The sequence below is a fragment of the Arvicola amphibius genome, chromosome 5 (genome assembly GCF_903992535.2).
Source record: "Arvicola amphibius chromosome 5, mArvAmp1.2, whole genome shotgun sequence".
NCBI lineage: Eukaryota > Metazoa > Chordata > Mammalia > Rodentia > Cricetidae > Arvicola > Arvicola amphibius.
Window position 1 is genome coordinate 65,233,798 of NC_052051.1, and position 26,874 is coordinate 65,260,671.

The following is a 26,874-nucleotide window of genomic DNA, read 5'->3' on the forward strand; positions in this document are numbered from 1 at the left end:
ACCCACAACCTAAGCCTCTCATGCCAGCAATCTACTGATTAAAAACAGGCTGTACCTTGCATCATTAGCTGAAGTCTCCCTCTTCAGACCTGCAAGGCTGTGATATCATAGGGTTATGTTGTCCCTAGTGGAGAGGAAAATACACAGATGATTAACAACATTTAGTCATCTACCCTCAATCACTTTAGTGAGTTTGTCATAGCAAAAGACTATGTCATGGTTGGACACAGACAACCTACTCCAGACCCTTAGCATATGGATTTACTTACACTATTAGTAGATTTGCTTTATAAAATGCATATAGGTTTTTTCAGTTACAAGAACATATGCTGTCATAGATATTTCAATAATCATAGACCAATGAAAGGGAAGAAATATTCAAAATTATTAATATTTTTCTTTAATTCCTATAAAGTTTCTGAAATAGAGACTATCCTTTGGTTTGTGAATAGGAAATATGAAATTCAAAGGATTAATTGGTAATTCAAGTTTATATGAGTAATAATAAATGAGGCAAAACATAAATCCAGGGTTGCCTCTCCTTCAGTGAAAATAACATGAAGAAAATACATGAGAAGTTGTTGAGTTGAGCTAAATGGAACACCTCTCAATAAATCTTCTTCAAGTTATTTTGCTTAGTGTTCATTTATGAACGACAAACATTTGACTCTATTCCAATGTACTTCACAATTTCATAACAGTGACCAGTTTGGGTACTCTTTAAGAGGTTCCTAGCTCAACCCAAACCAATCACCCATCTAACTGGGGGGTCAGAATCTTAATCATGATTTGTGGTTTGACATTTGTTTTGTTTTGTTTCTACAGGTCCTATAAAGGGACTTAATAACTTGGCCACTGATCTAATATTGTGAAATATTTTGGAATAAATAGTAATGGTCCACTGTCAAAACAAATCAGACCAGCTATACCTCTTGATTCCATTTTTCCAAGACCTTCCCACCCAGCCGGGATGGTTTATCCTATCCCACCACACCTTTCCCTGATGATCCAAACTTCCCAAACTCTCTCACTCTTCACCTGTGTCAAGATTTCCCTTTCTTGCCACCTCACAACTGTACCCACAGATTTTCCTCCACATTTTCTGCAATTTTTAATTCTCTAAACTCAATAACTAGCACAGGGTTTTGTTGTCATGCTGATTTTGTTTTGCTTGCCTATTTTGAACTTGGTTATTACTGTTGGTGTCAAGAGATTGGGATAAACTCAGTATTTTCTTTGAAGTTATCCTTCTTTTCTGCTCCCCTTCTTGATGGTGTAAGAAAGAGATATTCAAGTTTGGGTAACATGAGATTTGAAAAAAAATATTCAGGGACTTTCATTAGCATTCTAAAGGGCACCTAAAATAGTGTGTCTCGGCCTGGGCAACATTTTGGAGTAGGTCATTTTAAAACTACAGATATCTGGGTCCTATCTTCAGAACTTTTCTTTAACATGAGCAATATTTGACCTCTGTCTTGGAACTTTAATAACTCAGCAGATGATTTTCATGTGTAATTGAGAACTTCTGGTGGAGAGGAAGGGACCCTTCTAGACATAAACAGTAGAACTTCGGGTGCCGTACAACCTCTGAACTCTCACAGTTGTATGTCACAAAAGCCCCTTATTATATGCTTGAAAAATAAGTATCCACTTGTTCCTTTTCATTTAAATAGTTACTAGATTAAATGTTTAAGGAACATTTAGAATAGCTTTTTTAGAGAACATTGAGAATAGTTAGTTTTAGTTCTTGGCTATCATCTCAATGGTTACTTGATTTGCAAAATAAAAAACAATAGATTACAGCTTTTCATGCAATCTTTGTATATAGTAGGTGCAGATAGATGCTTAATGCCAAAATGCATGCTTAGATGTTTTTAATGGGCTACCAAATAGCAGATGAATACAGTAGTAGTTGTAGCATTTCATAATTACAAACTTACATTCAACTAAATCAAAATGACAACCTATTTGTGGACAAAGTACATGTCAGTTTCTACACGTGCACTAGTGCCCGATGATGAAAACTTTCCTGGAATAAAGAATGAAATGTGGTAAACAAACGCACACTTTCAGTTTTGTCAATTACATACGGATGTGAAGAGAAGGCTGTAAAAAACAATAGTAATCTTTTCAAGATTTAAGTCTTGATTCAGAGCGATGGATTTTATACAGAGTAGAAACTGAGAGTGAGAACTCCTCCCGCACCAACAAAAATAAATTATTGAACTTACAGAAGCCCTTTGGGGAATCTATGAAGAAACTATTATGTAAAAAAATATTTTAACTTCATGACATAATGTAAACCAGTAATCCTAAACTACATTTTTCCTGAATAGCGCCATCTTCCATGATTATAACTTAGAATGTGGAGAATGTATCCTACAGAGTAAATCTTAAAGAAGGAATTGCTGTCAATGAAACAGAATGTGTTTCTTGAAGATCAGTGTATGTAAGAAACTATACTAGGCGTTTTTTTCTAAACTAGGCTTGAGTTTTTATGTTATAGAAAATTGATGTTTGCTGGTTACTATATATGGATGAATATGAATACTTCAGTTAGCTTTCTCTAAATAATCTAAACAAATAAAATTTCACTAAAACCAAAGACCAAACTTCAAAGAAGCCAGAGACATTTGACATTGCAAATGAAGTAATATTTCAATTGGCACATGCCAATAGAAGATCCAAGGGGATGAATGCCCTCTCAATACAGCACAAAGCAATGCAAATAGAATGAAAATGGAGTAGCATCTAGCTAACAAGATGGCCTTTAAAAAAACTACGTTTAGGGCATTGTAATATTGCTTGTAACTCCAGCTCCAGGAGATCCAACAGTCACTTCTGGTCTCCTTGGGCACCTGGATTCATGTGCACAAACCCACACATAAACACACAACACTCATAATTTAATTTATGCACACTACCATTTATAAGTATGTATGGCAATCATAACACCTATTTAACTGACCACTCAGTGTATGTGTCATCTCCTCCTCACCCCCACGTTATTCTAGCTCAAACACATACCATTCCTCCTCAAGCCTGCCAAAAACTAAGCTAAGACATGGGTATCTCATTGCCTCCTGACCACTGAAAATGGAGGTAATCAAAGGTCAATTTTTAGGGCCAGCTTAGTGCCTGTACTGCAGAGATTCTGTGAGAAGTGACTGTCATCATAGTCCCTTCCTCAGTTGTTTGCTCAGACTTGCTTCCATCCCTTCTTTATAAACCTTTTCACATGATTTTTCCATCCCCTATCTTTTATTCTCTTGACAGACACCTTGGGCCAAGCCTGTTTAGGGCTGGTTTTATTTCATGTTATGTTATGGTTTGTTTGTGTTAGTGGGGTTCTTTGTTTTTGCTTTGCTGGTCTTTCTAACTTAGTCAACAAAGCTTTTTCATCGCCCCTTTCAACAACTGTCCCTGGCGCATCCTCCTTGATCTGGAAGCCTCTTGAGCTGCAAGGAAAGTATCTCCGTCAGCCAAACCCTGTTCTGTGAAATTATTCCAATACTTTCTTCTGAAGTCCAGGCATTATGATAGAAAACAGCATGCATTTACTTTTCACCCAAATGAACAAATTTTGGATTCTCAGTGGCCAATGAGGAAGGACAAAATGTGAATTTTCTTCTTCACTAATTTATAACATAAAATAATGTTTGCTTTTTTTGTTGAATAGCCTGATTTTAATTATGACAAGTTCAGTATAAAAGAAAATGAATGAAGCTGTAAACTATCCCAATTGATTATTTGCTGGTTTTTGCAGTGCTTAAAACTATAATTTTATTAAGACTATACTGAGAAATACAAATGATCTCATATAGGAATAACAATCAAACCCTCAAAATTCTTTTTCTCATGAATTGTGTGATTACATAAACTGACTGGCTATTTATCACTATTTACATAAATGCATTTGTGTGTCTCAAAGCCAGAAAGGAGACGAATTGAGAGAAAAGTGGTCCAATTTGAGCAATTAACCTGCCGTAAATGTACTAGTCAGGGTCACCTCTAAAATAAAGATGCAGCTACCACTGCCCTGTTCACATTGAACACCTTGCCAGTCAAAATGGTGGCCCTCTCAGGATCATATCGTCAGTAACAGTTCAACGTCTGCACAAGTTACTGCTAAATGAATTTTTGAGCCTAAATACTTTCATCAAGTTGAGACTTTAAGGTTTCTTTCTTAGCATTATTGACAATTGTCTATCTTTGTCTCAAAAGTTAACCTTATGAGAAACTCAGAGTAGCTCTTCATCAGAAAGTCAAGTATAAGAGGCAAAGACTTGCAAGCACAGCGAGCTAAACTGCTTTCCAGAGTGAGGCCAGAATTGCAGATTTATAGTTTTAGGGTTTTGTTTTTCTACAATTATTTTATTTGCTCAAGTGAGTGTATAGCTCACATAGCAGGGGCTAGACTGTGTGGACGAGGAACTGAAAATGAAAACAATGTAAAATTAACTTCAGGAATAAGATTAAGATGATTGAGGCACGGAAAGAAAAGTAGTAAAATAAACAGGATCTTGATGTTTGTCAAATGTTATCCTATTGCCAAATAACACTTACAAGGACCCGTCAGAGCCAAAAATTATAAATAAATACTTTGCGATACTTTCTTCAAAGACTTTAGAAACAAACTAAGGCCTGAAGACTCTAGGGACCCAGATTAAATTAGTTTCCAAAGAGCTGTCCTCAGAACAAACAGAGAATTCAGTCACAAATATGCTCTTTGCGACTTGCAAGTGAGAAGCCCAGCTAAGCCTGTCGTATAATTTCTGATATCTCTGCTTCTCTTCTGCTGAGGGTATTAATCCCCACCATGACTTCTGAGATCCTAGGATGAAAGTTTGCTGGAGAGAGAATAAAACATTGCTTGTGATGTCCAGTCTCACATCTGCACGAGCACCTTAGTGCAGGCCTCATGAGATGAACCGAATCAAACCAAAAATAAATGTTCCTAGTGGGCTATCTGTCAAGTACACCAGCCAGAGCAGCTACGAACAAGAAGATTGAAATGACATCTGGGGATTCCAACTGACGAGCCTTCCCAGCATCCACTGGACTTGTGCTGGTGTTTCAGAAGGCATCTGAAAATGAGCCCAGCAATGTTTCACGCATTGGATTGTGTTAGAGACTGGGGATGTAGGAGTGAAATAATAATCATAGGCCCTGGCACCCATTCCTTTCTAAGTCATCCCCACCGTTATCACTACCTCCAAAATCCAACTTTGAAGCAGCTACTTGTTTGACATGCATGTTACCAGAAAATATTTCTGAAGTGTGGGGATGAACTGGCGAAAGAAAAAACAAGCTAGCCCATTTCATTGAAATGTCTCGCCAAGAAACAACTTGAAGTGGGGGGGCGGGCGGGGAGTTACATAACCTGTCTTGAGTAAAAATGGTTTGTAGGGCATGGAAACCAACTTAGAAGTGATTCAAACTTGAGATGAAAACAAAGAAATCTCATCTGAGTTCTGAATTTAGTCAATAAGCCTCTCCTCCTTTGAAAAACTGGAACTTCATAATGAGTTGTTTTAAATGTAGCACTGACTATAGCACTGGTGACAGAGGAAAACCAGTGTCCTAGTGAGTAGTAGAATTTCTTACAGGATGACATTGGGTTCTGTTCCTATAGCCATTGTGAACCCCCAGTTCATGTTGTTTGCCAAGAACCAGTCCCTGGGGTTCCCTTGGGAGTATTAAGTTTCACAGTAATTAATGCTGCTGCCAGCAAAACCACTTGACGATGAGGTCATCTCATGAATGGAAGGAAAAGTAATTTCTGTGCCTCATGGGCCTTAGAAATCATTTGAGGAAATGTGTGAGATCGTCTATTCAGACAGTCGCTTCTCCACGAGTCCTCTGGTGCCCAGGGCCTCCTCAGTTACTTTCTATGCAGCCAGGGCAAGCTGTTGTCACTAATGCAAGAAAAATGATTATTTTAAGCATTTTTTTATCATTTAAGTATTAAACTCATTTCTCTGTGGTCAGTATTTTGAGTCCTCACAATAGAATAAAAATTGTTATTCCCATTTTTCGGGTAAGAATCTGAGGCAAACAACTTGGGTTACTTGCCTCAGCAGCCCACCCTTTTTCCTTTGCAACATTCTACCATGGCAGTTTGTTTTCCTTTATGGTTGGCACTGCTGAAATTTTTAGCTCTCAAATCTGGTTTCTGGGGCTGAGGAGATGGTAAAGTTGCTCATGAGGACCTGAGTTCAGATCCCCAGATCCCATATTAAAACACACGCACACACACACACACACACACACACACACACACACACGTATGAAAACGCACACCTGTAATGTTAGGATTGGGAAGGCAGGGACACAAGGATGTCCTGAGGCTTGCTTGCTAGTAGTACAGTTGAAACTTTGAGCTCGAGGTTTAATGGAAGACCCTGTCCCAGCAAAACAAGTGGTCTGGCCTCCACACTTGCCTGTACACACACTCACACATAAACACACACACACTTTCTCACACATACTCTCACACACATACACACACATACTCACACTCACATAATTTACACACACTCACACATTTTGACACACTCACACATACTCATACACTCTTGCACACGCACTCACACATACCGATTTGCAGTGGAGTTATTGCAAGTTACTTTGTTTTGAGATATATTGAATTCTTAGTCTTTGATAAAGAAGCTTTTGGGAAATCCTTTGGAATAAATTTTTGCAGTTCTTGTTTTCAGAATTACAAAATTTTTCAGGTGGTAAGACGCTTTCTATTCCTGCTTATCTTCATTAAACAATTTTTTAAAAAATATCTTCTGCCAGGCGATGGTGGTGCATGCCTTTAAGACAGCAATTGGAAAGCAGAAGCTGACTGATCTCTGTGAGTTAAAGGCCAGCCTGGCTACAGAGCAAGTTTCAGGAAAGCCAAGACTACACAGAGAAATCTTGTCTCAAAATAGACAAACAAAAGAAAAATCCATGAAATTTTATTTTTCCAACTTTATTGTAGTACGATTTTTAAATTGTACAAATTTAGCATATGTAATGCTGTGTTAAATGTATACAATATGAAATGGTTAATACAAGAAACTAACTTGCATATTCACCACCTTACAGATGGTGGGAGGTATCTGTGTGTACATGCAAACTGGATATACACGATAATCTATGCCTCGGCAAACTGCATATATTGTGATACATAAACAACCTTAGTGAAAATACTGTAGATCTATTAGATTTCTTTGCTTACTTTTATGTGTACAAGGTTTTGCCTGCATGTATATATTACACCATATCCATGCCTAGAAGGCAGCAGAAGGCATCAGATCCCCTAGAAGTGTAGTTACAGTTATTAGACACCATGTGGGTACTAGAAATCAAATCTGGGTCCTCTGCAAGAGCAGTCAGTGCTCCTCACTGCTGGGTCATCTCTCATCCATTTTGTGCTTTTAATCAATGTCTTCCCGTTCCTTCTATCTCTAGTTCATAATAACCATCATCTATTCCCCATTACTGGGTTGGTATAACATAGCCATAGAGAAGTCACAAAAAAAAATAAATGCACAGCTGAATGAATTATTATCATACAATTGTTCTTAAACACAATCCAAGTGAAAAACTAGAACACTGAAGTAACCTCAAACCCCAACCAAACTTCTGGGACCACAGTGTTTGCTTCCCTGATGACCTGATTTAGGGTTGTCAGCCCATGTGTGCATTCCCTGGCACTGCTGGTCACATTCTCAATTTCCTGAGTTTGTTTGTTTGTTTTTACCCTTTTTATCTGACGTCATTAGTTTGAGTGAATATAAATTTGCTGCTTAGTACAATTCCTGTGTCATCGGACCTGTTTTTATTTTTGCTTGTCTGAACCCCAGCCTCTTGTAAATTTCTCAGGAAGGACCCAAGGGAGCAATATTCTCTGAATTCTTGAATGCTGACAGCAGCTTAAGGCTTTTCCTTCTACTTGAAAATTGGCCTGGCTAAATGAAGAATCCTTGGTTCACTTATATTTAACAAATCGGGAGGGTTTTGTTCGTAATCGTAATTTTGTTTCCTTGTGAGTAATGTAATATCTCTACCTGGATGTGGGAGAGTTTTTGTTGTTATTGTTGTTGTTGTTTTGTTTTTTTGAAGTCTTGCGCATTTCACATGCCGCATTTTGCTGTGAGTTTTTCTGGGGTCAGTTCTTCAGTAAGCAGTTACAAGTTTTCCTTTTAAACTCTTGAGTTTCTTTCTTTTTCCTTGAAGTTTCTTTTTTTTTTTTTTTTTTTTTTTTTTTTTTTTTTTTTTTTTTTACTTGTTCTGTTCCTTTGTCTTAAGTATTCCTTATAGGACTCCCATCCTGCGTGCATTCAGGCCTCCCTTGTGTTTGAATTTCTATTTCTGATGGAATTGTTCTTCATGTATTGAACCATTTCATTAAAGGCAACTAGGTTCATTCGAAGTGACTTTAATTGGGGAAAATGCAAAATAGATAAATGTGGATCTGCAGTGCAGTGATTAAGAGCTCCTCCTCCTCGTGCATAGGACCAGTGTTCAGTTGCCAGCATCTACTTCACATGGTACTCAAGTTCACGTAACTCCAGCTCCAGAGGATCTGACGTCCTCTTCTGGCCTCTGCATGCCCTTGCATACACAAGCACCCACGTACACATGCACAGAGATGATAAAAATAAATCATTTTTATTTTTCAGAAATGACCTCTCTATGTAGACCAAGCTGGCCTTGAACTCAGAGATTCTGGTTTTAAAGTCCAGTGATTAAAGATGTGTGTCACCATGCCCAGCTAAAATAAAGCTTTTTTTAAGTAGGAAAATATGCTAATTTCCACCTTTGGGAGGCCACATCCACATGTCTGGAATTGTCCAGTACTCTGTAACCTTACCGCTTGTACTGTTTTCTTCCTTAAAAATCTCACAATGTTCTGTTGCTGGTTTCATATGTAATTAAACATTTTTTTTAAAAAACCTATGAGAAGGAACAGATGCTCTAGAAACCTGAACGTATAATTTTAAAGCTCAATTTTAACAATATAATTCAATGCTTTCTAAAGTTACCTGTTCTTCTGAAATATTACCTGTACAACTGTCTTTGTGTTTTTCTTGTGAGCGATGTATTTCTCAGTGTGGAGACTGTTGTTCAGAAAGAAGCTACGTCATGTAATAGAGACTTGTTGAGTTAATGTCTAAAATTCATAATTATTTGATCCCATACAATACTGCAGATCTTTTAAACCCAAGTATTCTGGAATGAAGAACCCCCATTTCACTGGCATCGTCCACTGACTTACTATGTTGAGAGTGAATATCTGTCCTTAATCTATGCAGAAAAGACTACCCCAAAAGAAAGCCAGAAACTCTGTTTCTTGCCATGTATTTCCTGAGTCAGCCTATGCTTTTGTCTTAAATCCCAAACCTCTACCTTCATCCATTAATTTTTTAGTGGTACAGAAAACAGGGGAATGTGTTGAGTGGCATAATAAATTCACCTCGAGTATGCTCTAAAACTCCAAATTGGGATGCACTATAAGTGAAAATTTCACAGTTCTTCTAACACTAAATTGAGAGAACAGTTTGAAGAGAAAACCTGTAGATCAAGAGGCTTTAAAGAGGGGCAAGGCTGATGATTCAGTAGCTAAGGCACTTGCTGTGTCAACATGAAAACCAGAGCTCAGATGCCAACATCTACATGAATGCTGGGTGGGCATAGTGGCTTGTCAGAAATCCTAGTGCTCAGAACATGGAGACAGGAGCAAGATGGCAACCAGATGAGCCAAACATAAGGGTTCAGCTAAGATATCCTTCAACAGTGAATAAGGAAGAAAGAGATTGAGGGAAATTCCTGGTGTCAACCTCTTGCTTCTACAAATATGTACATGCACTTGTACAGTATATGTACCCACATACATGAACATGTATACACAAATGACACATGTGCAGAAATAAAAGATCTTAAAAGATATAATAAATATAGTAAGTATTTTCCTAAGCAAGGTTAAGCACAGTGTTGAAGGGTGTGTTTTTTGGATTATAAGACCATAATGAAAGGCAAAAAGTGGTAACTATTGAAGTTATGGTTATAGTTATTCTGGAAAGAATAAAAATGATTATGACTGGAACAGGGTATTTGCAGTAGTTTCAATTTTTATTTCATTACTTAAGTAATAATTCCAATAGTGTAATAAAAGTTGATCACTTTCTATTTGAAAAATAATAGATCGAGGAAGCTAGCTCTTGCTACCACTATTAAATATAGTTCTGGTAGTTTCAGATAAATTAGATATTGATTAATACAGATAGATGATACATACATATACATACATACATTGTGATAAATACATGATAGAAGATAGGTAGGTAGAATATAAATAGATGGTGATAAGTAGAAGAGAGAGAGATAATGATAAATAGATTGTTAAAAAGAGAAAGAGAATAAAATCTACAAAAACTGCTTCTACAACTAACAATTCAAAGAAGCAAAATCAGAAGCAGCCCAAATGGACACACCAGTGAAAAACAGATAAGCACATTGTGTTCTCTCCATACAAGCAGTAGATGATTCAACCACCTGCAGAACACAGTATAATGTTATCAGCTATAAATGGAAGTGATGTGAAAAGATGTGCTTTAACACATTGAATGTGTTGTGCCCAGATAACAACCCTCAGAGAAGCCATCAGACCAGAGAAGACCAGACTGCAAAAAAGCAAGGTTTCTTTTTTATCTCAAGTACAGGCTAGCCAGGAACTTCCATCCCCAATACCCCGTAACAGCAAGGTAGAGAGAGTAGTTTAAAAGTTCCTTTGCGGGGTTATTTTTAAAGGTAAAACTACAAGCAAGCCTTTCGGGGCCACTTTGTCATGGGTGCAAGATCTTTTGCCCTTTCTCATCCTGCTATGTCAGCTTGTTCTTTGTTTTCAGAGCAAGGTTACTCTGACATCTTTAACACCAGGTGGCTGAGTGTCCTTGTGCTTTGGAATTTCCTGGGTGGGAGCCAGGAAGGAAAGCACTATCTTTCCAGGAACTTGAAGCTAGTCTGTGTTTCAACTTTTAAAACATTCTGCTAGGAAATTCTCGTCCCTTTGAGAATAAGGGGTGAGGGTCTCACAAAGGAATCTTGATAACATTGTACAGAGTGAAAAGAGTCAGGCACAAAAGGACAATCTCTGCACAATCTCACATGTATTAAATTTTCAAAATTAGGTAACACGTGAAGACAGAGAGAAGATCGGTACTTCTCCAGGATACAGAGGAGAGCAGAATAAGAAGAAACTGTATACTAGATAAGAGCTTTAAATTGTTACTTTCCTGTTGCTGTGTTAAAACACCACAACTAAAGCGACTTGTAGAAGGAAGGGTTTATTTGGACTTACAGTTCTAGAAGGGTAATAATCAATTGGCGCAGCACCAAAAGGCCTGGTGGCAGGAACAGAAAGCTGAGAGTTTAGAGAAAACTGCAAGTATAGAGTGAGGTCTTAAGCTCTCAGAGTCTACCCCAGTAACATAATTCCTTCCATGAGCTCACACCTCATGAATCTCCAAGAGAGCACCACCAACAGGGGACCAGGTATTCTGATATCTGTGCCTATGGGGGACATTCTCATTCAAACCACTACACTGTTTTAGCTATGAATGACCAAATGTTCATGGACTAGCTATGATCAGTAATGTTGCTACCATTTTAAAAATGAATTTGTCCAGTTTAAAATTGTTCACTTTATATTGTATGAACTTTCTGCAGCAAATCACATGGGTTAAGCTTTTTGAAAATGACTCTTAGTCCCATATACACCTCTCTACCAATCCTATAGGAGAGACGAGTGTGTGCATTGTTCTTTTGTGTCTTGGCAAAAGGAATACAGAAATGGTGGTTCTGAAAGGGCCACTTACAAAAAAAGGAAAGTTAAACTCCTTTTTCTGGCTCTTGCTCATTATGTTAATTATTTCATAAAATGGAAAGTTTCCATTTCCCCTCACAGAGCAAATGCACTGTAACACATTTCCTCTGGCTTTGTGTCAAACGTTTAAAACACATGTTTCTTGTATTTTGCAGACACACTTGGCAAGTGCAGGACAAGATTGATGCCAACAATGTGGCTTATACGACTGGGAAGCTCAGCTTCCACACTGACTACCCAGCCCTCCACCATCCACCTGGGGTAAGGTGAACTTCAACATATTTTCCACTAGCCAGGCCAAGGAGAACGGTCCTTCTGCACTGTCGAGATTATATACCTCACCACTGCATTTGTCTATGTGCATCGCCTTTTCTGAAACCCAGTCTGAAGTCACAAACAGATGCCTAAGTCCTGAACAGCCTCACTATGTAAAGGGAAAGGAACATTTTCACGCATCTTCTTTAAAAATCAGTTCTTTATTTCTACTTGGAAATAATTATTGGAGCATTTTGCTTTGCCAAGACAGATTTGAAGACAGCACTCTATCTCGAGATGTGTCTGCACATATATCACTCCCATGAGAGTTAAACGAGAATGAAATGTGGAAACATAGTGTGAAGTCACATGCCTGTCATTTATATCAGCAAATGAATTAAACACTTTCCAACTTAGGGTTTTGTGAGCTGGCTCAATTGATAAAAGTTATTGCTGCACAAACATAAGGATCTGCATTCAGATGCCTTTCACCCAGGTAAAAAGGTGTCATTATGTATATGTGTCTGTAATCCCAGCTCTCAGATATGTTGGACAGGTAGTGTAACTGATTGGTGAGCTCCAGATTCAGTGAGAGACCCTATCCCTGAAATAAGGTGGAGAGTAATTGAGGAAGATACCAATGTTGACCTTTGTTACAGAGAGAGAGAGAGACAGAGAGAGAGAGAGAGAGAGACAGAGACAGAGACAGAGAGAGAGAGAGAAAGAGAGAGACTATCCAATTCATCAGCTTAAAAGAACGGCCAATAGAGGAAGACCTCTTGGCATCTTGGACACACATGGGCATGTGTACACCTTTACATCACATGCATACATCATACAAACACAAGGTTGAACTGATGGACAATATTGTGAAATGAGAAACTTAACAAACCACTGCTGGGGAAGGGAGGATGTAGCTCAGAGGTAAACGTGCTGGACCAGCATCCGTGAGGCTCTGTATTCAATCCCTGATAGTGACAAAGAATAATAATTAATGCATGTTATTATTAAAATAAACAGCTAGATACTAAGCATATACATTTTTACTATTTGGGCTGTGCACAGCTAAAAGGTTATTGTTTTCAGTCATCTGGCTCTTGTCAGCTGCTACGTTGGCTAGGAAATAGCTCACTTCAGATGATGCTGAGATGGTTTGTCTCTGTTCCCCCTAGTCTAGCATCTTCCAACAGGCTACCTAGGCTGTCTCTCATGGCAGCTGGCAACATTTTCTGTGGGGAAGCCAAAGTGTGTGTGAGTTCTTGGGACCTTGGCCAGGAATCAGCATAAGGTCTCTTCGGTGATGTTCTGTTGTTCTAAGCAATTAATGAGGCTAGCCCAGCCTGAGGGGATAAGAAAGTGGGATGCTCACATGAAAAGCTGCAAAAATTAATTGTAAAGGAGTATCAGCATAAGGAGCAGAATTACCATGCTAGTATTGGAATCCCTCTCCTATCCCACCCCAAGTTTCCCTGCCAAAGAAGATGCATTGTGCAAAGCAGTTTTCCCAGGAGACTCCTGATTGCACACTTTCTCTCTTTATCTTTACAAACCATCATCCTTCAAACCAAATGCATTTTTACAAAATCATTATTTTCTCAAACCAAAAAGCAGATGGTCGGGAGACTAAAGAGAGTGTTGCACTCAGTTTTTAGCTAAATTGATTTGAACTTGAAACAAACTGCCTATAAATCTATATCTCCGGAGGTAGATAAGAAGTTGGGCAACTCTCAAGTCAATTAAGAACAAATGGGCAGAAAAAAAGTCAAAATGAATTTCTTTTGGTCATCATCTTAACTGAACGTGTTTTCTCTGTGCCCCGCTTCTTACACATTGTTCTTGCCAGATTTAGTTAGCTAAGCTAGTCTCGTACTTGGCTTCATATGTTTCAAATTATTCTATTGATGGTAAAACACCACATGGTTTCTGTGAACCAAATAATGACAGAGAGATGACTCCTCTGGTCACCTTTATGGATTGGAGTTGGAGAAGGAAACAGTGAGGCTTATACTGAACGTGGCCTAGCGACACCAAACCACTCAACACATTATGCCTGCTAAAGATTGCTTGGAGACATCAATTGTAGAATGACTTTTAAAAAAAATGGAGCTTAATAGCTAAAAGTTCTACTTGAACTTCTAAATTGTTTTTTGCTCTTTCTGAATTTAAGTCTGAATCTAAGTTAAAACTGAAATCCTGGCTAAATGATTAAATGGCTTCCTAAATATACCTGAAGCATAATACAGTATTTTAAAGCTTTCTCAGTGTTTCAGTTCTCTACATGATCTCTTTTAGAAGTCCTTTAGGATAGGACAAGCTTGCTCAAGCCCTGTAGTGTTGGATGAGGATATAAAGCAGAAGGCTTTTTCTAGAATGACCCACTAATGAATAAGGAACCTGGAGTGAACATACATCTCTGTCTAGGTTTTTAACACACCAGTATGTGCCAAACTGGAGTTACTGATTTCCATAGGATGTGATGTCCATAGGTTATTTGTACACACTGTCATATTTTACAAAACTCTGCAAGGACAGTAACTGGACCTTGAACTTCTTTGTATCTCAAAACTTAAAGCAACTTGTGCACAGTAGAGGCATGAGAGATGTCTAGAGAAGCCACCAAGTGTGACTAGGCAAAGGAGGCATCTAAAACCAATGACTTCCCATGGTTTTTAAATAATGAACCCTGACATGTTTTTATTCTAACAGATAAGTACACATGGGCTGTCTATCTTATTGTGCAACTTCCACTTTGAATTATGCAGAAATCTTAATAGCAAAGCTTGATCTTTTCTTTAACAAATAGAAAAGGTAAATGTCCTTTACAGTGTGTCTTAAATGATCTGGAAAATGAGTTTCCTAGCAAGGGTTCGGCTTGATCAGGATGAGGAAACATATCTTAAATGATACACAGATGTGGCTTTGCTCACTTTTTTCTTTGGGCCAAAAGTCACATGCTTCCATAAGGAAATATTTAGAAAGGAATTTTTTTATTCTGAATGATTTATGTGATATTAAATTAGGTTTTATACATGACAGGAGTATATTTAGTTTGTGGATTAGTGGTTAAAATGTTGTCAGGCTTCATAATCTATTTTCTTTTATAAGATTGTATTAAAATATAATACACAAAAGGAGATATTACTTGGCCTAGCCATATGTAAAAGATATCAATTGATCTTTTTTAAGCTAACATTTGAATCAGTGGGCTCATTATTGCAAAATTCAAAAAAGTTTAACTGCTGTGATTCTCCTGAGGACAAAGCTGTGTTCTTGTTGTGTCTTTTGGAACTCTGTAGACTTGCAGCTGACATGGCTCTTTCTCCTTTATTTCAACGTGTTGCCTGATCTCTCCTTGGCCTTCTTAGGTGACTTTTCTAAAATGGTTTGATTAGTTAATGCACATATTTTTCAAGGTTAAAATTTGCCTCCATTTAAAGATTGAATAGCTATTAAATTGTTTAAGTAATCTTCCAACATTGGGATTATTGACTTTTTTGCATGTAAGATTGGATTTTTTATTGATTTTTTTTTTTTGAGACAGGGATTCTCTGTGTAACCAGGCTGGCCTAAGACACACAAGATCCTCCTGCCTCTGCCTCCAAGTGCTGGGATTAAAGGCATGTGCCGCCGCCACCCAGCAAGACTGGATTTCTGAGAGCTCTATAAATGGATCCCTGAAAGGAGAGGGACTTTCTGTGTTTTGAATTTGTGGCAAATGGCCAAAATTTGAATACCATCTGTATCAAATATTAACTGAATTTTTAATTTAGAACTTTGACATCTATATTTCAATCACTCCATCTGCAAAATTAAGAAAAATTTATGAAATTCTATGTACTATTATAAAAGTAATGTACATGCCACAATTACCTTTTGAAAGCAATTTGTCTACAAATCATAAAACTGCAAGGACCCCAGTGACTCAGTGGATAAAACACCTGCCAGGCATGTGTGAGGACCGGAGTTTGGATCCCCACATTGCAGCCTTCCTGGAATTTCAGCACTTATAAAACATACACAAGGGACCCCTGCTTAACCTACTCTGCTAGTTCGCCTTATTGGCAAGCCCTTCGTTCAACTGAAAAACGTTGCCCTGGTGAATAAAGTGGAGAACAATGTGGAAACCCCTAATGCTAGTTCAGGCCTCTGCACACATACATGTTCACATATATCACACACATATGTACCCACATGCATGCAAACATGCATACACACATACACATACTACATACAGACATGTGCAAGAAATAAATATCAAATACAATTTTAAATTAAAACCTTTAGCCATAATAATTATATTTAGAGTTTATATGGCCATGCGGAACTGGTGCTGATTCTATTACACAACAAAGAAGAACATGTCCGTCACTGCAGAAAGCCTTGATGACCACTGTTCTCAACTATCTGTGGAGAAAACCAAGCGAAATGAATATTTTTCTCACTAACACTGATATCCACCCATGTATGGATATCTGGTCATGTTTTATTCTCTCATTCTCTAAGAAATCAGTGAGACAATAATTTAAAATGATTAAAATTAGTAAAAGTGAAGTTCGCCCAACAGAATGCCGGCATTTCCTTCAAGCAGAAAAGCAGGCTCTAAATTTAGGTACTCAGAACCACCAATCTAACCACCTACCAAAAGGAGTCACAAAATCCATGAAACCTCTGCTCACAAAACAATCCTTTTAGCTTTTCTGATTTGATTTTGAAATTGTAATATGTTCACCCAGTTCTATTAAAACAAAGTCAAATTAAAACTTCTCTCCATTTGGGTTACTACTTCCAGTGTTTCTTGTGTTTATCCTCCCTTCCAAAGTCACAGCCTGCTTTATGGCCATTATATCTTCAAATCTGACCTGTCTCTAATTAGACTCACAAGTAGCTATGGCCTAGCCCATTCCCATCTTAAAATCAGTATGTCCATGTGACACCAGCAGATTGTTGTATTATTTTTCAGTTCGGTCCACGTTACCTCCAGAGTCAATGTCCCTTACGCACAGCAGAAAGTACAGGAATCCTTCATCTCGCATTTAAGACTGTGAGTGACGAAACCTCAGATATCTTTCCAGTCTGGCCTACTCCACCCATTACAACGCTCTGCTGCAGCCAGTCTTTTCGTTGTTCAGTACACTGTATTTTTTCAGCTCGACCAGCACACTCACCTATTTCCATTCTCATTCTTTTATATAACTCAAGCCTTACCCATAGTCCTCTGCCCAACTTAAATCTGCCTCTGCTGTTGCCTTCCCTGCCTGCAGCAGCATGCTGTGCTCCCTGCCTGCAACTGGTATATATGTGATCTGGGTACTTTATTTCTATGCCTGTGTCTTCAATTGCAACAGGTTTGACTTATACTACAATCAACTTTTTCATCCCTACTTCTTCCCCTCAATACATCAGAGAATCGACGTTTTTAAGCTTGTTGGTTTTTTCTATTTGTATCTTTTTGAATATTTAGCACAGTAGTTTTTAAGAGTGGATGCCATTGTTTTTAACTCTATCCCCATTTCTCCTTACAGGTTCAGCTTCTGCACTGTATAAAGCAAACAGTCACGGGCGGCGATTCTGAAGTTGTAGATGGATTTAATGTGTGCCAAAAGCTCAAGGAGAAGAATCCTCAGGCGTTCCACATTCTGTCCTCCACCTTTGTGGATTTTACAGACATTGGAGTGGATTACTGTGACTTCTCTGTGCAATCTAAGCACAAGATTATAGAGTGAGTAGTCTTAGAAATCCCCTGTAGCTTTGAACCCCAGAAAGCTTTGATTGACTCCACAGCTTTGGTTTAATATGCTGCTAGAAGAAAAAAGACCAAAAAACATGCCATTAAAAAAAGTTACCAAATGGCATGAAATTTGTTCTCAATCAATATTACATTTTTTGATAACTCATAATTCATACATACTTCATTTTTAAGTATAAGTTTTGCCTTGTCCATGTGATTATAGCTGTTGGAAAGCTTACAGCTGGAAGTGAAAGAATATAACAGAGAATACATAGATCCAGGAGTTAAGCCCTGTCGACCAGAAACTGTCATTTTTTTTTCTTCTTAGCTTTGTCATCTTGTTTTGGCTTCGTTTTCAAAGATAATCTTCACAAGCTCCAAGATTTTCATCATCCTTCATGCTAGCAACCACAGCACAAGGGTAGCATTTGTTTTTCAAAAACTGTGGCACATCTGGATGATTCCCTGCCCAGGCTTGTCTAAGTCTGTCCATCAGACAATCACCAGGATGACCTACCAGGGCTTGCAAGTGCTGCTTGGCCTTGGATCCCATGTGCATCTCTGGAGAATAATCTCTCTCATTTTAGGCACATGGACGAAGAGTGAAAAATCCCTCAGAGAGCGCTAAGTCATCAGAGATGATAGTAATGTCCTACATAGATGATTTTATGCTATTCTTTTTTAACTTCGGTGTGAATACATGCTGAGAAACATCTTATTTTCCTCAACAGTGTTGGGCTTTCATTTTTAATTATGATACTTTTATTTCCATTTGATTTTTCCTTTTTTATATACTCAATAATTTCTCTCTATATATGTATGTATATATATATATGTATGTATGTATGAATGTACCTGTGTGTATAGATACATATATGTGAATGTTCATGTGAAGGCTAGAGGATCTCTCTTAATAGTTCTTCACCTTATATTTTGAGACCGGGTCTCTCGGAGCTTCACACTTATGCAGAAAGCACTTTACCGTTTGAGCTATTTCCCCCACCCTATTTTTTTTCTTTTAACGTGATTTAATCATGATTTTTCTCTAACATAAATAGGACACTGTTTTAACTGTTCATTTGAGAATTGCATTGTGTGTTGTGTTTTTAGGATGTCATGTATTTAATTATATCTCAGTCAAAACTGGGAAGGGGAACACTCTAGAATTGACCTGTATTATTTCAGAAGAAATAACAAAAAGAGTATAGAAATAAAGTCATCTAGTAGATATCAAATTCCTCAGTTCTCTCTCTCTCTCTCTCTCTCTCTCTCTCTCTCTCTCTCTTTCTCAACGCACACACACACACACAAACACACACACACATACACAAGATTCAATCATTTATTAATAAAGAGTTTACTGGAGCCAAGGAACTACTTAGTATTTGGAATGCACCAATGGGGGAAAAAAAAAACAAAGATCCCTGACACTAAAACTTAGATTAAGGAGTGGGGTGAATTTTTTCAGCCAAAATTTAAGCAAAGTTTAAAAACAAAGCAGAATGCTCCAATAGCAAAGGAAAGCCGAGTTCATGATAAAGATGTCTGTATCTCTACAGACTTTCTAGGGATGAAACTTACATTGTCAAACTTTCTTTACAATTTCTGCAAACTGCTGAACATACATTTTATGGGTAGAAATAGATGATTTTCTGGAGATGTTGGATGGAAAATATGGAGAATAGATAAGTTTCAGGAAAAAAATTAGATAAAAATTAATCTAAGGTGTTCTTTGGTGACAGTGAGATGAGAAAGTTTCACCTTTGAAGATACGGTGTCTCTATACAGCTTATGAAGATACGGTGTCTCTATACAGCTTATGTTGTGTTCATTCTGAGATACCCAGCCTCAGACTTCGGACAAGCACGTGCTGCTGCCCCCAGCAACTCAAGAATCCTAATTATAATGTAACTATTAAATTCAAACACTACTTTAAAAAATATTACTTGGGATTTTAACATGATAAAAACCGGTACAATGATCTAAACATTGTACATATATCTAAATTATGTCTAAATTATTATACACATAGCTAAACATATAATATACATTTATGTAAACATCTCATCACCCCATTATGTTTAATTTGTGTATTTTTATGTGTACTGTATTTTAGATATATCTCCTAAGAAAAACTGACCCTTATTAAATGTTCATTTTGCCTAATAAACAAAACAGGTTGGATGATAAAGGCCAAGTGATTCGCATCAACTTCAACAATGCAGTCAGAGATACAGTCTTTGATGTCCCCATCGAAAGAGTTCAGCCTTTCTACTCTGCTCTGAAAGAGTTTGTCGACCTCATGAACAGCAAGGAATATAAGTACACCTTCAAGATGAATCCAGGTGAGTAGAGGAAAGTGGCATCCAGACTGGTATTACAGCAGACTATTAATGAGAAACTAACTTGCCTAAATAGAAGAATCTTGCCATTTCCATTTCTAGGCTGTTGACTGTGCCTCCCCCCTCTCCCCAGGCTTAAAAAGAGTCCTTTTTGCAAGCTCTCATGGAAACCCTAGCACATGAAATTTAAAAGCATCCAAACTAAAGACACTTCAAAGAGAAGCCAAATGAAACCTATGTCTAATATTAAGACTGTTTTGCATTTGCTGTCCTGATAGTCACCTTCCAAATAAGCTTTTTGAAAACTCTTGCCATCTGTGTAATTTTCCATATTTTATTAAAGCCACCATGATTCAAATCCAAGAAAAGAGGCTTTCTTCCCTAACACCTTTTATATATATATAAAAGGATCATGAACACAAGTTAGATTCTAGAAATGGTATAGAAGTTGCAACATAAAGATCTCACACAGTCTTGAAAAGGCATCACTTCCTCTCAAGACAATGAAAAATATAGAGTACAAATGAAGTTTATTTTAAATTCCTCTGCCTTGCTAAACAAAATTATCTTTGTAATTCCCACTCCAAAATTCATGAGTAATGTTTACTGATGGAAACTTACTTGCAAAGATAGTAATACTAAAATCAACAAGGACTCAGCCTGTTCCAGTGACTTGAAACAAATAAGGAAACATGGGAACTCTTTCTAGACAATCTCTACTGATGAGAATGTCACAAAACTTGAGCCATTTTTTCTCGTTATTATTTTTTTCAATTGACAATAAAATTGCAAATGTTTATCATGTATATGTTTTGAGATATGTATATATTATGGAGTGGCTAAATTGAGTTAATTAGTAACATACATTACTTCATATATCTATCAATTTCATGAAGGGAGCAAGTAAGATCTGCCTTTGCAGTGATTGCAGTATATTCTATTGATTATAGTTACCATGTTGAACAACATTTCTGAACATGAACATCTACATGCTATTTGCAATATAAGGCATAATTTCTCTTAGTTGTTAGTTTCGCCAATTTGAACATTCTTTTTGTTGCTTTAATTTTTTGAGATTTTATTTACTTCTCTTTTTTTTATGTGTATGAGTTTTTGCCTGAATGAATTTCTGTGCACTGTACACATACAATGCGCAGAGAGTCCAGAAAAGGACATAGAATCTTCTGGGAATAGAGTTACAGACAGTTGTGAGGAAAGATGTGGGCGCTGGAAGCATACTTTGGAAGAACAATACTCTTCACAATGAGTCATCTCTTCAGCCCCTAAACCGCCCCACACATGCATATACAAACTCCCTACCACACCCTTCTTGCTGTATCATATAACCTCATCTTTAGTTCCTGAGCTAGACTTTAGCAATACTCCTACCTCTTTCTTCTAAGTAGATGGGACTACAGGCATTCACACACACCATACCTACTTGAGTTGTTCTTAGAAACATTCTTTGACATAATAAAGCAAATAAATAGAACTAGATTACTCAATAAAGCCTTTGGCATGCAGTCAAAGCAGATTGATTTAGGAGTGACACCATATAAAACAGAAATACCATGGGAAAAATAAAGGAAAAAATAATAATAGGAATTGGAATCTAAGCTTCACCACTTAGTAGCAGAGTAGCTTTAGGTAAATTCCTCAATTTGAGTTTTCTCATATATAAATAGATAAAATATTGCTTTCTTTTTGATATTTCCTTTTTAAAAAATGTACACAACATATAAAGAATTTAGGGTATCATCCAAAAACCTCGCTACCCTATAATCGGAGGTTTTCTCCCACCTACCAGTTCCTGAATAACCACTCGAAGGCATAATTTTACTTATAAATCTTTAGCCAATGGCTCAGGTTTATTACTAGCTATCTCTTACATTTAAATTAACCCATATTTTTTATCTATGCCTTGTCACATGGCTCGTGATTTGTTACCTCATTTTCCACATGTCTTGCTTCTTTAGCAGCTAACTGGCATCTCCAGATGGCATCTATCCTTTTCTTGTATCTCTGTTCAGATTTTCTGCCTAACTCTATCCTGCCTTGCCATAGACCAAAGTATCTTTATTTATCAACCAATGAAAACAGCACATATTCACAGCATACAAAAAGACCATCCCACAGAATTTCCCCCTTTCTGTCTAATCAAAAAGATTCTCATTATAGCAAGGTAAATTATATATAACAAAAGAGTTATCAAGCAAGAATCAGTTACACTATCCAGTCTATTTGTCTTTGGCAGAATTAAAGAAAATACTCTATCATCTATCCCATCTTTGTGAATCTAAACTTTTACATCTATCTTTTATCATAAATAAAAAACCTACAATTATAACTATCTAGTCTTCAACTCCATCAAAAACCCCAGAAGGATAGAGTATTACCTGAGTAAACAGTGCATTGCAAGTGACTTCCAAACCTCTAAAAATGACAGAGATATCTGGATGCTTGAACAGTAAATCAAAGTTCTTCTCTAATACTGGGGCATCCTTCTTAACCTAAAAGCCTAGAGCATCCAGCAGACTTTTCAATGAAGCAGGAAATTTGTAAAACCGTCCCACCTATATTGGCAAAGTTTGTCAGTTGCTTTCCTCTGTGTCCTGCAGAATGTCTGGCAGTTTCTTCTGTAAGTAGGAAGCTGAAAGACTATCCTGCCTTGTTTGAATAAAGTTTAGTGGTCATTTTCCTTTGGGTCCTGTATATCCAGTTTGTACAACATTCTGTCAAGTAGTCCAGACAAAAGCAGTTTCTTGTCCAAATGACTAGCAAATTCCATAACAAGTTTCTTTGATGCCCATCATCCTTTTTGAGGTATTTGGTATTACCAGGAGTGGACGTGTCACACTGTTGAGAAAAGTCTAAGTTCTTAAAACATTTTAAATGTCATTTTTGTAGGTCTTTGAAGTGTTTGAAGATTACTTACCTAATTGAAATAGATCATTTATACCTAAAAAAACCTAACTAATATGGCTATAAGTTTGACTATTATAGATGACCATTGATATGTATTTTTAGTTAGGTATTACATTTAAAATGAACTATATAAACATAATGCCTTAAACAAAAATAAAAATATACATATAGTATAACAAAATTGACCTTAAATTTGTATCAATAAGCCAAAATCCATACCAATGTAAACTATTTTGACATTAGCTGTTGTTTTTTGGATTAAAGTAAACTCAATAAACTATCCCCTTTTATCTTAATAATCTACCCTTTTCCCCATCATTTCTATATCATATCCCTTTTTTTTCTTTAGAAAGAGATTGGCCATGATCATTAATCTTTATAGCTAAACCCCCTTAAATGAAAACAAACATTTATAAACAATATTTGGGAAATTTGGACATAGTTCTCTATACTACTTCCTGCCAACTGGGGACACTGGTAATCTTATATAGAGCCTGAGAAAATTTGAGATAATGGCCAAGTCCTGAGAATACCAATTATAACCTTTGTTGATAGATATCACCTGTCAATATTCAGGAGTTGCTGTTGAGTTAAATCTGGCCCATCTTAACCTGGAACAAATTCATAGCCTCTTGTTTCCTGTGGAAACAAAAACAAAACCACTTCTCCTAAGCAACACATCTTTTAAGTTCAATTTCACAAATATATTTTCTGACTTCTCTTCTAAAGTTAAGGCATTTTTAAAATATTAAGGTTGGTGTATTTTATCAGTCTCTCTTTCAATCCCATGTCTCCCAGCAGCTGTTTCTTGCCACATCGCCATAAAAAAAAAGCAAATTCAACACAATAATATATAGGAATCCAGAGTCCCTGTGTACTTTCCATCTCTATGTGGCTTTTTTCTTTTTATCTATCTCTTTAAAGACTTTTTTCTATTATTTTTAACTATTTATTTATTCTATAACTGTTGATATCCTTTTATTCTTTCTTAAGCCTACACACCTTATAAAACACATTGGAACCTATTCAGAGGGTTTTTTTTGTCTGGACCCTCTTTACTGTGTAACTTTGATACATTTTTTGACCACATGAGCAAACCTTTAAACTGCTAAGCTGCATGTACCTCTGCCCACAGCTTTGGTGGGGAGCTCGGCCCACTTCTCGAGTCATAAAAGTCTAACCTAAAGCTGACAACCCAGTCAGAGGTTCATGACCAAGAACTGTGTTAAACTTTTCCCAGAGCTCTAGAATGTTGATACTGCACTGTGGCAGACATTTTTTACTTAGTTTAACATACTAGCTGCTCTTCTTATTTTTTTAAAGCTTTCTCGGATCCTATGGAAATTTGAAAGCATCACATTGAGATGCCCTTTGTAGATGGGTAGCTCTACTGGTTAGCCCAGTTGGTAGAACATGAGACTCTTAATGTCAGGATTGTGGGTTCAACCCCTACACTGGTTATCATTTATAATTGGAGGTTTCACTCCTGCCAGCCAGTTCCCAAATGGCCACTAAGAGATTTAATATCTCTTATAAATGCTTGGCCAATGACTCAGGCTTATTATTAGCTAGCTCCTATATTTAAATTAACCTACATTTCTTATATATGCTTTGCCAAATAGTTTGTGGCTTGTTACCTTATTTTCTACATGTCTTGCTTCCTCAGTAGCTGATGTCTCCCAGACTTTGCCCTTCTCCTGTATCTCTTCTTGGATTTCCTACTTGACTCTATCTTGCCTTACCATAGGCCAAAACAATTTTATTTATCAACCAATGATGGGGGCTCATATTCACACCATACAGAATGACCATCCTACAGCACTGTCCTTATGGTTACTTGGAGCTCTTAAACTGGGGAAAATGCCTGTTATTGATGTTTTCAAAAGTAAAACAATGCAAAAGCTTTACACAGAGAAAAATCTTTTACGTAACCATATCCATGATAGTCTGTCAAGCTATGAAGTTTAAATGTAATAGTGTATATGGGGAATCACTGCCTATGATTGTGTAACCACAGTTGATCCTAGCAAGCTCCAATGGATAGCTTTAAGATAATAATCAATCAGATGGCCTTGGAAAAACTAGAGGGGTCACAAAAAAATCAAAAGACAAGAATCTAGGAAAGGAACTGGATGGATGGGGGTCAGCAGTGGTAATCTGAAGGAGATATGAGAAAGTGGAGGGAGATTAATTATCTACATGTACATAATCTGCCCAGTAACAAAGTTTAATTAGAATAAGAATATAAGTTTTATTTACCAAAGAAACATTCTCTTTCTTGGTATGAGCTGAGTAATGGTGGCATCTCATATACTGTTTCCTATTTGCTTCCTTAATGAGTACAATACATTCTTATTAATTATAGTCACTATGATAAGCAATGGATCTGAACATGGAGATTTTGAAATTTGCAACAAAAGTCATAATTTCTATCTTGTAAGTAATAATTCCTATGTTTGTAACTCATTGAAAAACAAGTTATTCATGTTGAAATTTTCTCCTAATTAGGTGATGTGATTATCTTTGACAACTGGCGCTTGCTCCATGGACGTCATAGCTATGAGGCAGGAACTGAGATATCCCGTCATCTGGAAGGAGCTTATGCTGACTGGGATGTAGTGATGTCAAGGCTTCGTATTCTAAGACAGAAGGTCAAGAATGGGAAATGAGCTAGGCGGTGGTGGCACCCACCTTTAATCCCAACACTTGGGAGGCAGAGGCAGAAGCAAATCTCTGTGAGTTTGAGGCCAGCCTGATCTACAGGAGCTAGTTCCCAGGACAGGCTCCAAAGCTATATAGAAACCCCGTCTCGAAAACAACAAAACAAAAAAATATGGGAAATGAATTTCCTGCCCTTAAATTTTAGTGCAAGTTCAATAACTGAATGTTACTTGCTATAGCCTGGTTATTCTCATATCATGACCAGCCATTTTACATATTAATTTCTTTAAATCTGAGCCTGTAGCTTCTCTCTTCATAGTATTCTTCCTTGTAATCCTATTCAATTGTCAACTTGTTAGATGTCATGATAGGGAGCTTTCTTAAGGCATTACTTCTGTGGCCTGTGTGTTCTAATTTCCTTTGCTTTCACAAGTGTCAGCAGAACATCTGCAGATAGTTTTGTATCAAGCAAGTCTTTCTGACAAATAAATATATATATATATAAACAAAGCTTGTGTTTGAAATAAAAGGTCTTAAAACAGGTTCCTGCTGAGTTACCTGCATGGTCTCATTTTTTATGACTGCATATCATGATCTCCAGCATGCTTGAAAAGTCTTCAGATTTTCAAAGATCTATTTAATTCACTCATTTTGCGGGATTTTGTTGTCCATGCTTACAGAGATCTCACTCACTTGATAGTCCTAACAGGGTTTGTAATACTTAAGTTATGAAAATAAATCCAAGTCTCAAATTAAAAGAAAAATATAGTCTCCCTAAATTTGTCTTGCTACAGAAATGGTCCCATAAACTTTCAACATCACTGTCACCTAAGGATGGAGCATTCCTCCTCATTCCTTTTCTTCAACTCATGAATTCTTGAGAGATGCAGGCAACCTACTTAAGTGGATAAGATATTTACTCACCCACCTCTGGACAGCCTCACCAGCTGGTCTCAGCATCCTGCACAACCACGGCCGTGGGGATGGAACACAAATGGCATAGTGTAGCATGAAGTTGTAGTCTGTTGAGCCTCCCGTTCCAATGGGATGGATAAGAAGCTTTGAAATTCCAGTTTGCTGAA

The 26,874-nt window shown here is 37.2% G+C and overlaps 1 protein-coding gene across 1 annotated transcript in view; it reads left to right on the forward strand.

Moving 5' to 3' along the window:
* The window catches only part of Bbox1 (gamma-butyrobetaine hydroxylase 1), a 39,946-nt gene extending 13,611 nt beyond the window's left edge, over positions 1-26,335 (forward strand). The window contains exons 4-7 of the mRNA XM_038330486.2: positions 12,037-12,142; positions 17,659-17,855; positions 20,043-20,209; positions 25,640-26,335. Of these exons, the coding sequence (XP_038186414.1) occupies positions 12,037-12,142; positions 17,659-17,855; positions 20,043-20,209; positions 25,640-25,800 (631 nt within the window). The 3' untranslated portion in view covers positions 25,801-26,335. The remainder of the gene's footprint in view (positions 1-12,036; positions 12,143-17,658; positions 17,856-20,042; positions 20,210-25,639) is intronic.
* Positions 26,336-26,874: the final 539 nt, after the last annotated feature.